At 39.5% G+C, this 14,693-nt stretch overlaps 1 protein-coding gene across 1 annotated transcript in view; it reads left to right on the top strand.

Annotated features, from left to right (window-relative positions):
- The window catches only part of ATP10B (ATPase, class V, type 10B), a 51,298-nt gene that overhangs the window by 28,794 nt on the left and 7,811 nt on the right, over positions 1–14,693 (top strand). The window contains exons 10-16 of the mRNA XM_008946732.1: positions 4,932–5,111; positions 5,650–6,235; positions 6,759–6,865; positions 7,595–7,721; positions 9,229–9,413; positions 12,731–13,043; positions 14,195–14,271. Coding sequence (XP_008944980.1) covers positions 4,932–5,111; positions 5,650–6,235; positions 6,759–6,865; positions 7,595–7,721; positions 9,229–9,413; positions 12,731–13,043; positions 14,195–14,271 — 1,575 coding nt within the window. The remainder of the gene's footprint in view (positions 1–4,931; positions 5,112–5,649; positions 6,236–6,758; positions 6,866–7,594; positions 7,722–9,228; positions 9,414–12,730; positions 13,044–14,194; positions 14,272–14,693) is intronic.

Raw genomic sequence — 14,693 nt, 5'->3', positions numbered from 1 at the left:
TCTATGGTTCCTGCCCTTTGGTGCTTTTATCACCTTGTCTGATGCATTTGTACTTTGCTAGATATCCGGATCATCTTGAGTATTCCAGTTATACGGATAGTATTGTGGACCTGAAGGTACCTCAGTAGTCAAAGTTTCGTAACAAAAATACATCTTTGAGCAACGTGTGAGCAAAGACACAAAAACTGCTATTTAAATCTATTAATTTAAGGCTTGCAGAGCTCTTCTGGATGAATGGCTCTGCTAAAATAAAGGCACTGAAATATTCAATGTCAGCCAACGATTATCAAACCCAAACTGCACTATGAAATTGTGAGATTCAGCTTCTTCACATCAAAAAATGCAAGGGAAAAAAAAAAAGCTTTACACAATAAACAAGATAAAGTCCAAAGGCAAGTAGTTAGCATTGTACAATTCAACAACAAACAGTTGGGTTTGGCTTTTTTCTTAATAAATGTCAAGTTTCCAAGCACTGGTGTGCCAGCCACATAAAAGCTATTCATGAAAACTGGTGGCCTTAGGTAATAGTAAAATTGAAGAACTCTGCACTGCTGAGAAGACATAGTGGGTTTTGGCTAAGGGTTATCACAGCATCTGCTATGAGCACCTGCGTGTCACAACCATTGCCAAGAAAACCATTTTAAAACAAGAGGAGTTGACATAATCATATCCTCCAAAATGTAAAGAGTTTATGGAAGTAACCATGCCAAACAAAACACAATAATTTTAAAAAGTCAAATTTATATGTGAACAGTTTTTAAAGGAAAATTATCTATGCAGTGATCACAAAACGTACTTGCCTTGCAAGAATTGCTGATAAGCAGGTTGCATGTCGTATTTTAAGTGCATTTGTACAGTGGTAATTGATTGTACCCACAAATCAGCATGTTTGAACTTTATCTCAGTATTTTGAGCAGTTCTGCAATTAGGGAGCTCTGCAGCTACAGAATGTATTTCAGCCTGCCTGCTTGTGATTGTGTTCTCTGCTTGACAAGTTTTGATGTTTTGCTGAAATCCAAGAAGCTATTATCAATTAACATGTTCACTTCAGTGTGTCTCTGAGATAGAGATGAGGATGATGGGTTTTTCATGGCATTTGATAAAGTTAATTAAAGTAGAGCCTTCAGATCCTGGAAGAATAAACATTGTTTGTGTTTTCTGGAGTAAAAATATCAGAAGTATGATGCAGAGTCTAACTCCTAGAGCTTACCCTCTGGTTTTGCTCCTTATGATATTTTTGTCCATACTCTTCATGGTCCATGGCAGTTTGTGGAGCCTCCTTACATAAAATTTGTGCAGTTCATCACAGAATCACAGAGTGGTTGAAGGGTAAAGAGACCTCTAGAGATCATCTGGTCCAATCCTGCTGCTCACCTGCAGCCAGTGGCCCAGGATCACGTCCAGATGATTTTTTAATATCCCCAAAGATGGAGGCTTCACAGCCTCTCTGGGTAACCTGTGGCAGTGCTCTGTCACCCTCACAGTAAAAGGTTTCTTGATGTTCAGACGGAACTACCTGTGTTCCACTTTGTATCCATTGCCTCTTGTCCTGTCACTGGGCACCACAGAAAGAGGCCAGTTCTACCCTTTTTGCACCTTCCTTCAGGTATTTATATACATTCATAAGATCCTCCTTCAGCCTTCTCTTCTCTGAGCTGAACAGCTGTGGCCTGTGGCTCTCTCAACCTTTCCTCACAGGAGAGACACTCCAGTACCTTAGTCATGTTTGTGGCCCTTTGTTGGACTCTCTCCAGTATGTGCATGTCTCTCTCATACTTGGTAGCCCAGAACTGGGCACAGTAGTCCAGGTATGATCTCACCAGTGTTGAGTCACCTCCCTTGACCTGCTGTCTCTCTGTGTAATGCATCCCAGGATACCATTAGCCCTCTGCTGCAAGGGCACACGGCTGGCTATGTTCAACTTGGAGTCCAACAGGACCCCCAGGTCTTCTTCTACCAAGCTGCTTTCAAGCTGTGTGGCCTTCAGCATATATAGGTGTCTGGAGTTGTTCCTCCCCAGGTACAGGACTTTATACTTCTTGCTGAACTTCATAAGGTTCCTGTCAGCCTATTTCTTCAGCCTGTTGAGTTCCCTCTGGATGGCAGCATGACTGTCTTGTGTGTCAGCCCGTATTAAACAGGACTGTACTCAGTATTCATCACTGAGGTATGCCACTTGTCACAGGCCTCCAACTAGACTTTGCACTGCTGATCACCAGCTTTTGGGCCTGGCCATTCGGCTGACTTTCAGTCCACCTCACTCTCTGCTTATCTAGCCCGTACATCAGCAGTTTGTTTGTGAGGATCTTACAAGGGACAGTGTTGAAAGCTCTACTGAATCCAGGTAGAAAACATTCACTGCTCATGGACACGTCCATATCTAAAGTATCTAATGCAGCTGGGCAAAGAACACTTTTACCTGCTCTGCCACACCTGTGAAAATGGAAACTGATTTTCATCCTGTGTGTCTAGCCATCATCCCAGCTAGAGGACACCATCTCATTTTAGAACCTTGAAGGTGTCATTGGCCAACTTACTGGTTTCTTTGGGTACCTCAAAAGTTTTACAAGGCCAGTATACTTTATAAATTCGCTTTGTTGTGGCTGCTGCAGCTTCTCAGAAGAAAAATAAAATACTGTATTGTAAAACAACAGACCTATGGTTAACAAAAGGACTTAAAGGAACTTTTAAGGAGTAGGAAAAATTATAAGTAAATTTGGAACAAGATAGAAATTTAACATTTACTCTGCCTTCAGGTGTTTTTATGAATTAAGATCATGACAGCACATTTCCTTCTAGACATAATAATTCAAATAAATAGTGCTTTTCTATTATGAGCGCTTCATGAAGATTTCAATTGTCCTGTTATCATCAGGTTTTAATGCCATCAAGTCAAAGAAATGCTATCAAATTAATGAGGAAATCTTAAAAGCTGAATGGCACTAGACTTTTTATAGCATCAGCATTTTCACTAACAAAATTGCTAACACTGAAAATAAGTTAAATTTAACTGATCATGATCATTAATGCTGGTTTATTTAATTTTCTTTTTGTTTGTTTTGTTGGGGTTTTTTATATGTATGTACATATGTTCAGGTTGGTCAATGAACTGACTTATTTGTCTGAATTTTTGTTTATCTTCTAAAATTCCATAAGGCTGGAAATTCAGGTCAGTGTTTTTTTCACTGAATGTGAAACAGAAAATGATAAAAACTTCTCTTATAAATACCAATTTTTATATTAATCAGTTTTTAAAACCTGTCTCAGAGGCCATGATTTTTCTGACATTCTTCTGTTTTTCTAGAGGAAAATCTTGACTTCAGAAAGTTTCTGCTGACGTGGAATATCAACCAAAACGTTGTTATTTTTGGCATGAACAAGAGGCAGATTTTAAGGATATAGATGCAGTAGGATTTGGGTGGGATGATGATGGATAGAAGAGGCTGAGATCCATGTTGTGCTGATGTGTGGGTTATGAGGTTCATTCTAATTGTGGCAATGCATGAGGAAGTTATATGAACATCTGGGCAGTCAATTTCTAATCTTTCATGTTTTGAATTTAATGTAGTTCCTGACATAACTGTATGGGCAGTTGTGTCTGCACGTGTGTGTTCATCAGAATTGTCCAGTCTGGCTATCTGGGATTGCTGTATGTACAAAGCACAGCATTTGGAACCAACACAGTTACCCACAGTAGCTGTCTGCTGCAGGGCAACATTCGGAAAGGGTTTCTAAAGAATGACAGCTTTAACTTTTCAGCTTCTGATTCCTTTTACCTGAGAAGATAGCTAAAAAAAAAAATCAGACTTATCCTTAGTATGTATCAGCTTCCTAGTGAAAAGACTATATCTATACTTCAAAATTTTCACCAGATGTGAAACAAAAAAAGCATGAAAACACTGAGCCAGAGGAACCAGAGCGTTCTAAAGCAGGGAAAGTGCAAAACCTTGTTCCATCTTTGGATTTCAATCGAGCGCTGTGCTGCAAAATGAGCAGTAGATTTATTTGCAATTATTAGGGTGATTTAAGAACTGCTATTCGCTTTAGCAATCAGCATTTACAATGCAACATTTCAGCTCAGCACAACACAGCCATGAAGGTGGTTGGTTGACTTCTGTTGCATATTTAGGGAATGTAGGAAAAGTGTGCCAGATTGAAGGAGGAGAGGGTAATAGCTGAGATGAACTAGAAAACAGAAAAATCACTTTGGCAGTTTCTTAAAGAAAGCATCCAAAAGTGTTGGCTCACAGGAAGGTCTTTTTTCAAATTTGCAAGCTCTTGTTAAATATGGCCCTGAATTAAATCCAAGCCAGACTCTGCTAACACGAAATTTCCATTAAAAGTAATACTCCCATAGCCCTACATCAAACTAAATTGTAGGTAAGTGACATTGTTAAGTACTTTGGCTTGCAAATTTAGGTTTGATTAGAAAAAGTGTTGTAGCAAAATTACAGTAACATTTCAGGAACAGATTAGGTATGTATGTATTTATTGTAAAAACTAAGGAAGAACTGTGTAAGACAGCTTCTCTTTCTGGGTGCAAAGAAAACTTAGTCTGGAAACAAGAAGTGGTAACAGCTGTAATCAAGCCATAAGCACAACATATTCTTTGTTGAAATAACAATCAGCTCCCATCCTCAGCAGCTTCAGAGCTGGGGGTACAGTATAGATGATTCTTGATTTCTAGTAGATCCCAAAATAAAATTCTGGAATCATCTTCCATTTCAAGATGCATTTTCTTCTAATGATCTAGTTATACAGCTTTTAGAAATGTATCATTTTTTCCCCTAGATGTTAAGTAAAAAAGGCATTTACCTTAAATAATTCTAGGTGTAAATTCAATAAAAGGCAAGAAGTAGTTATCCAGCTGATATCTTGCTTGAGGACAAAGGTAAATGGGAATAACTCTCATTAAGTAATTTCTCTTCCAGGAGAAGGATGTGACTCCCGATAGCAGGCTGCTGAGGCGAGTGAGAGAAGCTGCACTCCAGACTGAAAATCTTTCTCCTTTTACACACACGAACACTTTGACGTCCCTTACTGACTTTTTTCTTGCCCTTGCCATCTGCAATACAGTCCTGGTCTCCACAGCTACTGAGCCAAGACAAAGGGTAATCCAACTTTAAGTGTGTGAGGAAAATTGATTATGCTTCCATTTAACAACATAGAGCAATGTTCAGTGAAAGCTGAAAAGGTGAAAAACTCTTTGCTTAGGAGTTCTCTAGTTCTTTTACCTTTTAGGTAATATCTACTGCTCCTCTGCCTGTGCATATCTCTTCCTAACATGGCTTTTTATAACTGATGCATAGCTATGGCTACCACAATATCTATACTTTTTCTTTGAGAACTTTTATTACATATGCTGTAAGAAGTATGTTGAGCATACTGTGTTTTCTCTGGTCTTCATCGACAAAAGGGGCTTGATTCTATCTCTGCTTCAAAGGCAGAGGTACAAATCACTGTCCAGTTTGAATACCAACTCACCTATGACTCCTCTACTGAATACTCCCACCACAGTTAAATAGGAGAACAAAAAAGTTGCTTTTCTAATGATCATCATTTAGATACAGAAAAATTCATTGAGATTTTGAAAAGCATTTGTAGTTCATATTTCTTTATTTTTAACCATAGGTTTTCTCATATTTCTAGGTCACAGTCCCACCACCAATAAAACCTTCAGGAATCACTCTAGAGAAGATTCATCAGATATTTCAGCGGCTAAAATTGGCAAGACTTAGTCAGTCTTTTTCATCATCTCAGTCCAGTTCAGACCTAGGTGCTAGCTTCAGTGCAAAGAACACCGAGGAACATCTTGCTGCTTTGGATTGCTGTGACAATGACGACAACTGCTGTGCCAGCAGTAGAGGTGATGAGCTCCAGGGCAAGGGCAACACAGATACTGGTAGTGCTTCCTTGGACGAGGTTTTTAAATCTGTGACTAACAGTTCCTTGCCAGCAGACTTCTGTTATGAGGCTGAGAGCCCAGATGAGGCAGCACTTGTCTATGCCGCCCAGGCATATAGTTTTACCTTAGTGTCCCGAACTCCTGAGCAGGTGACCGTACGGTTGCCACAAGGCACACTCCTGACTTTTGATATTCTCTACACTTTGGGATTTGACTCAGTAAGGAAAAGGATGTCTGTAGTGGTGAGACACCCTCTAACCAAGGAGATTGTTGTCTACACAAAAGGAGCTGACTCTGTTATAATGGACTTGCTGGAAGACTCTGCAAAAGGTAATTAGCCAATGAGCTATTTCTGTTGTGTCTCTCATAAAGAATTGCAAGAATTGTGCAATCCTCTTTTCTGTACAAAATATTAGATCTAGGCATTAGAATTATAAAACAAAACAAGCATTCTCTAGTGTTATCCTTGCAGATCAGAACTGAGGTATTTATTTAACCTGAGTAGTGCCTAGAATATGGAATGGGCTAATTACAATTCACTGACAACTCTAACCCATGTGGATTGTGTACTCTGCAATAATACTGTCATAAGGGCCTGGCCATTGTATTTCAACTTGTCAGCAAGTGCTACAACATTAACAAACAAACAAAAAAAAAAAAAGTAATGTTATCTTAAAGGAAACAAGCGTCTTTAGCAAGATTTCAGCTTATGAACAGCCAACACTTTTGAGCTTTTAAAGGATTTGCTATTTTAAAGGAGATGCTCTAATGCCCACTCTTTTTTAATCTTAGGCCATTAGCTCTGAAATGTTCTGTGCTTAAGATACAGAATTCTTTTCCTTGTATTTCACAGCTGACATTAGTGCAGAGAAAAGAATGAAAAGAATAAAAGAAAAAACACAGAAGCATCTGGACTGTTATGCCCGTGATGGCCTACGCACTCTGTGCATAGCTAAGAAGGTAGGAAGGTATCAGCCTAATATTGTTTACAGCTTTACTCTGTACATGTCAATAGATTCATTAGAAAAATGTAATGGTTATAATTCTTTCTGCTTCAGAGAACAAGCCAAACACAGCCCATCTTTTTGTCCTTCTATTTGATTGCTCTGTGGCTTTTTCTTTCCTCTTTTTTCTTCAGTGTGAGCAGATAATGGATTTTTAGTCAGCCTCAAAACATTAATTTCTGTTTCTCTTATGGTAACTCTAGCTGACCTTCCTTGCAGTGAATCCGAGCAAGAAATAAAAGGTTTGCAGAGGAGCCAACCTTTTTCTGTTTTGTTTTTGCATTCAGCTTTCAAAAATCTTGCTCTCAGCTTGGGTTAGTAGCCTGATACTTTAAAACAGAAGTTGTCTATGTGGAACAAATAGGTCATATTTGAGCCTTAGAGAAATATAGAGCAACCTTCAGAAACTGTGTGTTCCAATTCAGAATCCCAGCTGTGCGATCAAGAGTTTCTCTAGGTCGTGTTTTTAAATCTCAGCTGTAGGCCATTTATACAAACAGGAAGGCGGGTGTTTTTCTCATTACTACTAGTCCTTGCAGTCTTCTCTTAGAAAAGTTGGTGTTATTTAAAAGATGACATAGTACTTTACCAGCCTGAATAAGAGTTAAGTCTCTGTGATCCAGAATGTTGCCATTCTTCTCTTATTTAAATTTAAAATGAGCTTTCTTTAAATTGTGTTATGCAGGTCTTGAATGAAGATGACTTTCAAAAATGGGCCAATTTTCGTCGGGAGGCAGAAGCTGCAATTGACAACAGAGATGAGCTGTTAATGGAGACAGCACAGCATCTGGAGACCAAGCTCACCTTGCTCGGTAGCTAAAAATAAGAATCGTCATTGCGTGAAATATCACTTGCTGTCCTGTGATAGTCTTGGCAGCCAGACAGACAACAGCTTATAGTAGTTTATATCAAAAAGTCTTCCTATGAGGTTTGGAAATTTTAGGGCTAGCGTATACAGTCCAATGACTCTGTCTAAACAAGTTCTCATGCATTTTGAGCAGCAGTAACTTTGAAAAAGTGTACCGAAACTATCCTGTGCCAAGAGCAAAGAACATGTACCTCAGCTGTTACTGTGGCTCAGCTGACACAGTAGATAATGAAGTTTCCACAATTCAATCATGTGTCTGTGTCCTTAGATAAACCTATAAAATACTATAACTTCAGTTTTGAGCACAAATTCTGACAGAATTTTCATAATTAAACTGTATTATAAAAAATGGTGGCTTGAACATGTAGGCATTTTTGCCAGTGAATGCATCTAACAAATATGTGTCCTGCTGCTGTCGCTCTGTCATGGTTGCGCTCTGCACTTTGTAAAAGGATATTTCTTCTTAAAACTACATTCAGTGGCACTTGTGCATCGTTCATCACCATCATATCTAGCAACACTACTCTGTTAAATTATGGAGCACTTCACTGCTTTCTTTCCTACTTTGTTTCCAAACATTTTTCTTTAGGACTTAGATTTTCAGAGTTGTCTCCATCTCACCTTTCTGTGAATACAGTCCGTGTATTCATTATCCTGAATTTCTGTGGTTGCAAGCTATTAGCGTTATGGCTTCTCATAATCTCTGCAGTGATTTAAAAAATTAGAGTAATAACAGTAAATGCCATAAGCAGAACCACATAAGAGGCAGTGTAGATCTTGTCAGAAGCTGTTACTTCTGCCAGCTCTTCAGGTTCTGTCTGCTTTCATACTTTATTTCGCAAAAAGTGTTCTTTTAGTTTAAATCAGTATCCATCTCCAATGTATCACAGTTACAGCATTTTCAAACTGACCTCTAGTGGAAGAGATAAGAAGAAGAATATTATAACTTTCAAATGGTCATTTACCATCAGGTTGAGTGTTGGCATTTGCTTCTAAGTTTGCACATTTTCAAAAAGAGAACTTACTGTACCGTTTCTTCTCCCTTTGATGGGTGAAGCATCTGACTTGACAGGAAGGATAGCATTCATTTAAATAGTCAAAGTTCATCTTTTCTGGTTGCTTTGATGTGACTTCATGCAGTTCTTTAAAAATGCATATGGTGTAATTCCTCTGCCAGTACATTGTCATTTTGCATTATTAAGAAGAAATGAAATGCATTGTTCTAGCAACGACTCAAATGAAGAGCCAGAATTTGATTGGTGACACATGCGGATCTTAATCCAAATGCAGAATTTGTGCCTATGTGTTTATTTGCTGGACAATACATTGGCTCATCTCTTGATAAGTTCAGGAGCATGACTGGAAATCAAGGACCTTTTCTCAAAAAAGAAAACAGCAACGTAGTTTCCAAATGAGAGAAAAGTATTTCACTTCTTTTCCTTTTTGCCCAGGAGCAACAGGGATTGAAGATCGGCTGCAGGAGGGAGTGCCTGACACTATTGCGGCTCTTCGAGAAGCTGGGATACAAATCTGGGTGTTGACAGGGGACAAACAGGAAACAGCAGTTAACATTGCATATTCCTGTAAACTCCTGAATCAAAGAGACACTGTTTTCACCATTAACACTGAAAATAAGGTGAGTACACAGAGAGACACACAGAATTTGTTGTTTTTCTCTTACTTTGTGTCTTGCATCCCGGCACTGTTTTGTTTTAGGCTGCATTCAGGTAAAAACAGCCAGCCAAAAACCCACATAGCAGCATTAGCCCAGAAACTCTTTAGACCATATGTAACAGGATGAGTTGAAACACAAGACAATTATGTTGAGTGTTATTCAATTAAAATGCAATGATTCTTCCAAACAAAAATATTATTTTAAAATTTACCTAATATTGAGCTTTAGAAAGAAGGCAATATGTAGTTTAAGTGTCTGATTCCTTAATAATATTTATAACTAGCTTTTCACCTTGAAATGGAAATTTCAGTTACAATGGTATTTTAACTCTGGGTGATAGCTATCTGAAGACATTTGGAAAGTACCGTATGAGACAGTCTGGAAAGAGCATGCAGGTGTAGATTCAATTAAATTCAGAACTTTCTAGTTGCATGTTCCTTAACAGGACTAGACTTAATCAGAAACTTATTAGTGAACAATTTAGTCCAGTACCTTTTTGTGTACGTAGCATTTCACCTTCTTGGGAACCTAAATATAGTTCTTGTAGGCTGGTTAAAAACCCAATCACTTTCTTGACATTCCATGGTGGCACACCTAGTTGTTGATGTGCACAGATACTCCCTGAATTTCCATGGGCAATAAGAAGGTCAGGCAACAGGCAAAGCAAAGGTACTCCAAACCAAGGATAATCACTGCAAGGGCACATCTGTCAGCTTCTGTGACTCACTAACATACAGTGAACAATCTGTGGTGCCATCCATGGCTATTCCTGAAACTGTCTGAACGGAAGAGAGAAAATAGAGTCCTAACTTTCGAAGAGCATAGATGCCATTAAGGATAGTGAGAGTAAAAGACTTTAGAAAAGCAAAACTGGCTTTTGCATGTTGTGAAACCACCAACATAAGTAGGGTGCCAGGAAAACCATCCCTTGCTTTTGGAAAGCAGAATGGCCACCACTGTGCACAGCCTAGTATCTCATCCCTCCAGGCATTGTGGTGGGACAGATGGCTTTGAGAGATGGGTTTAGGGCAGAGCGGATTCAGGCATTGTGGTTAAACCAGACTCAATTCCTATGGAGGGGTCAGCCCTGATCATTTCTAAAGCCTAAAAGCAGTGTCCAAAATGCCAGCTGTACTGCCCTTTTTTATTTTCTTCCTTGCGCCCTCTTCCCTCCTGTGTAGCCCTGGATGCCCTTGAGGTGCCCCAGGCAGCAGCCGCTGCCCTTTGCCCAGTGTGCTGCTCTGTCCTTTTCAAGCAGCCTGTGCTTGGGGCCCATACTCAGCAGCAGCAGGAGTTACCATGAGACAGCCTTTCCTGGGCAGACAGGAGGCTGAGGGAAGGCATCGGTTCCATCTGTGACTAGGCAAGTCACTGGTCTCTTTGCCTGTTTTTTTCTCCACAAAAGGGAGGTTATGGATACAAGCTTGCCTTTTGCTGTAAAGCTATTGCAAGGATTAATGAAATATAGTTAAAATACTGTTTTTCTTGAGACAGGCAATTGTATAGAGTAGTTAGATGGCCTACTTTCTAACTGCTTTTGTCTGCAGTTAGTAGCTCTCCAAACAAGAATAAAATCCTATGCAAATCTCTCTCTCTTTTAATGTCATGGAAATAGGGAAACACGCAAAGATGATACGGAATTTGGCATGGGATACATTCCTTGCTTCGATGTGTAATTTCATTTGATACGCATATCTGCTTTAACAGAAGGCAGAATGAATATATTTAGGATGGAAATGAGAAGATGTTTTCTGTCAGAGGAGTGAGGTGCAGGCGGGACCTCCCTGGCTCCAGGAGACACAGGCACATGCACTTATCCACAGCACCGTATACAGCCCTCGATCCAGGCTCAGATGCAAGCTGTGCGTGTGTTACTCTGCCTTTGTGAATACATGTGGTTCAGTGGGCACTGGAGTTGCTCCACAATAAGATTATTTCCCTGCCTTTCAAAATGAAGCCCAGGACACTGGTTCTGAAAGAGTCTCCCAGTGGCAGCAATAGCAGAATACAAATAATACATCCAAAGAGTGTAATCTATGAATTTAGCCAAAGTTAACTCTTGAAATGGCTTCAGTGGGAAGGGACTTTCTTTACCCTCTGAGCCCAGTAGCTTGTTCAACCACTGAAAATTAAATATTTTCCAGGAAAAAGCAACACAGGAAGGTAGTTTGGGGAATTGATTTGAAAAGGCAAGCTAAGGCAAATAAGGAATTTCCACTTCAGTTTTTGTTTTGTTCACAACAAGATGATACTTCTTTGATATTTTTAGAGGTTTTAAGTGTGCAGGCTAGATCCAGCTTTTTATTAGATGTCAGAGGTACTTTTGATTCCAGAACCTCCCACTTAAGTGTAATTTAAATCTTGCAAACATCCTACACATGTACCTTATGCAACACAAAGTGAAAATAACATTTTAAAACTGAATCATCACTCAATAAAGGTGACAGAAAAGGTAGAAAAGGAGTGATTAGCTCCTGAGGTATTCAGTGCCATGCCACAGAAGGAAGATCCTTAGTACTAACACACAGCAAAAGAACTTTTAGACCATTCTGGGTTTTCTCTGATAGTGGTGTGCCAATTTAGGAGATTTGTACGGAAGAGGTAAAAGTGCTCCCCTTGATACTAAGTCAGTTCCAGTTGTTTCCATCTAAGCATTTCTGTGTTTGGACTTCTGTCCAAAATGAGGTAGGTTTGCTAAGGGGAAAGGCTTAGTTTATGTTTGAGGCACAGTGCCTGGCAAGATGAAGCTTTATTTCTGTCCCTGGCTTTGACACACACCTGATTTGTGACCTAGAAAAAGACAAACTGTCAGAGTTACTGGGCAATTTTGAAAATCTGAACCTCTTGTTTCTCTGCTGCAGCTTCTGAGGGAAGCAAACACTGCAATATCTCACATCACTTATATAAGAACTAGATTTTTTTTTTAAATCTCTTTTAGAAAAATAGGTTGTTGGGTTTTTTTTTAATTTCTGAACTCTCAGCATTGCAAATACAAATATGTATTCCAGACATTAAGACTATTTTCTTTTCTTCTGGAATAATTCCTTACTACAGTTAACTAGGTGATAAAATGAACAGTGTTTTCACTGCAGGATTTGATGTAACTGAAATAATCTCCAATCTGGTGAATTAGTGCATTTCTCAGCCAGTTTTCCCTAATATTTATCTGTTATTCTTAAGCCTACCGGCATGATTATACAAACACACCTTTGTAAGGAGCTGTGCTGTAAAAGGAGATGGAGATATCTATTTCCAGAACTGTTTCTGTTTTCTCACAGGAAACCTGTGAATCTCTCTTGAATTTAACCTTGGAAGAGGTTAAGAAGAATTATGAGGCTGAAAAACCACGGCGGAAGTTTTTTGGCATTATTCCAACATCTTTCTCAGCCTCTGAAACCTCCAGTCCTGAGTTTGGACTGGTGGTTGATGGACGAACGCTGAACATCATCTTCCAGGGAGGCCTGGAGAAGAAGTTCCTGGCGCTGACAAAGCACTGCCACTCGGTGCTGTGCTGCCGTGCCACCCCTCTTCAGAAGAGCATGGTGGTCAAGCTCGTCCGGAGGCAGCTTAAAGCAATGACCCTGTCAATAGGTACCTCCATTCTGAACCTCACAGGAGAGAGAGGGAAGCAGGTTCTTTCTTTTTGAGTTCTGGAAATGTATGGAATATAGTGTATGAGCTATTTCCTGTGCCTCAGATAGATACGGTGGGGGAAGTAGCATGGAATAGTCTTTCCTGATCAAAACCCATATGGAAAAAAAAAAAATCCTTCTTTAGCTTTTACTAAGCAAATCACACCCCCTTTAAACAAGATGAAGACACTTCAAATTCAGTCACCCAGCAGTCCTTTTCTCATGCACACCAGTATGAATAAAGGTACACATTCCTTACAGAATGCCCTTGCTTTAGGCATGGAAAGCAGTCAGTAGTACTCATCGTTTTGTCTTTTCATAAAGTCCTTTTCCTGTCAAATTTTCCCAACTAGTGAAAGTATGGTTATCTCTGGAGTGGTATCAAGCACTGACTCATTTGATTTTTACCTTTAAATAATGTGAAATGCTTTGAGTTTCCCGCTCCACTTTTGGTAAGAGATCCCACTAAAATCTTTGCAGAATTTAATTTTATAACTTAAAACTGAAATGTACACCTATAGGCCAGAGTTCAAAATATAAGCTTTCTGCTTAATTTATTTTTCCTTACTAGCTAACCTAATTCACAGTCCGCACATCGCAGACAACAACCATAGCTGTTCTTTCCATGGAAATTTGGTTATGTATTTAACATATTGCTACAGGTTGGAATGAGCAGAATAACTCCCAAAACTTGCTTGTTACATTGTCAACTGCGATCAAATTTATCATATAGTTTGGAGAGTACAGTCCAGTAAGGTGCTGCAGAGCATGTTGCTGAGCATATGGAGTTCACCAAGCAGAAATCTACAAACCAATGCAGATGTAGATGGTGCCGGGGTGTCCATGCTACCACCCAGATGGTCCCAATGTCAGGCTTAGACCTGGTGGATCCAGGTCTTCTGGGAAGGAAGATGTTCCAACCATAACCAGAGCCTAAAGGTCACGATTGCTTGATGCTGAGTATCAGTTAAGCTAACTAAGATGCATGGTAGTACAGAATCACCTTTGTTTATCAGTATAGCTAGGGTTATTTTCTTGTTCTGATACAGGCGTTTTGTATTAAGCACCCTCTCTTGCACCTTAATGTTCCTCCCTGTCTTATGCTTCTAGGTGATGGTGCGAATGATGTAAGTATGATTCAAGCAGCTGATATTGGAATTGGAATATCTGGCCAAGAAGGCATGCAGGTATCCATTCAGTTTATTTCCTTTCCTCTTCTGTCACATGGTCTCTTGCTTCCTAATAAGTTTCAGAGCAGCCCTATACTCCTGAGTGTCATCTTAAAAACCCAAGTTGGCATCATTACTGTCATAAATTAATATGCAGCTCCTAATTACGGGTCCAGCCAAAAAAGTGTGTTTTGAGCCAACAATTAGCATGCATGGACAAACATGTGTTTGTTCATAAGTGTGGAAAATTAGCAGATGCCTGTCCAGTGTTAGGTTAGCATCTGGTTTCTGAATCATCGCTACTATAGAATTCCCAGGTTTTGTTGATTTTCTTTCAGTGTTTTCTGCCCCAAATTCTTTCCCACCCATCCCCCGTCCTCATTCTCCTAAGACAGAAAATTCTGCAGAGATAGAAAGTTTCAATTATTTTGTCTGGGGTT

Source organism: Merops nubicus, unplaced genomic scaffold, assembly GCF_000691845.1.
Source record: "Merops nubicus isolate BGI_N331 unplaced genomic scaffold, ASM69184v1 scaffold20050, whole genome shotgun sequence".
NCBI lineage: Eukaryota > Metazoa > Chordata > Aves > Coraciiformes > Meropidae > Merops > Merops nubicus.
This window is presented reverse-complemented; position numbering and strand designations above follow the sequence as displayed.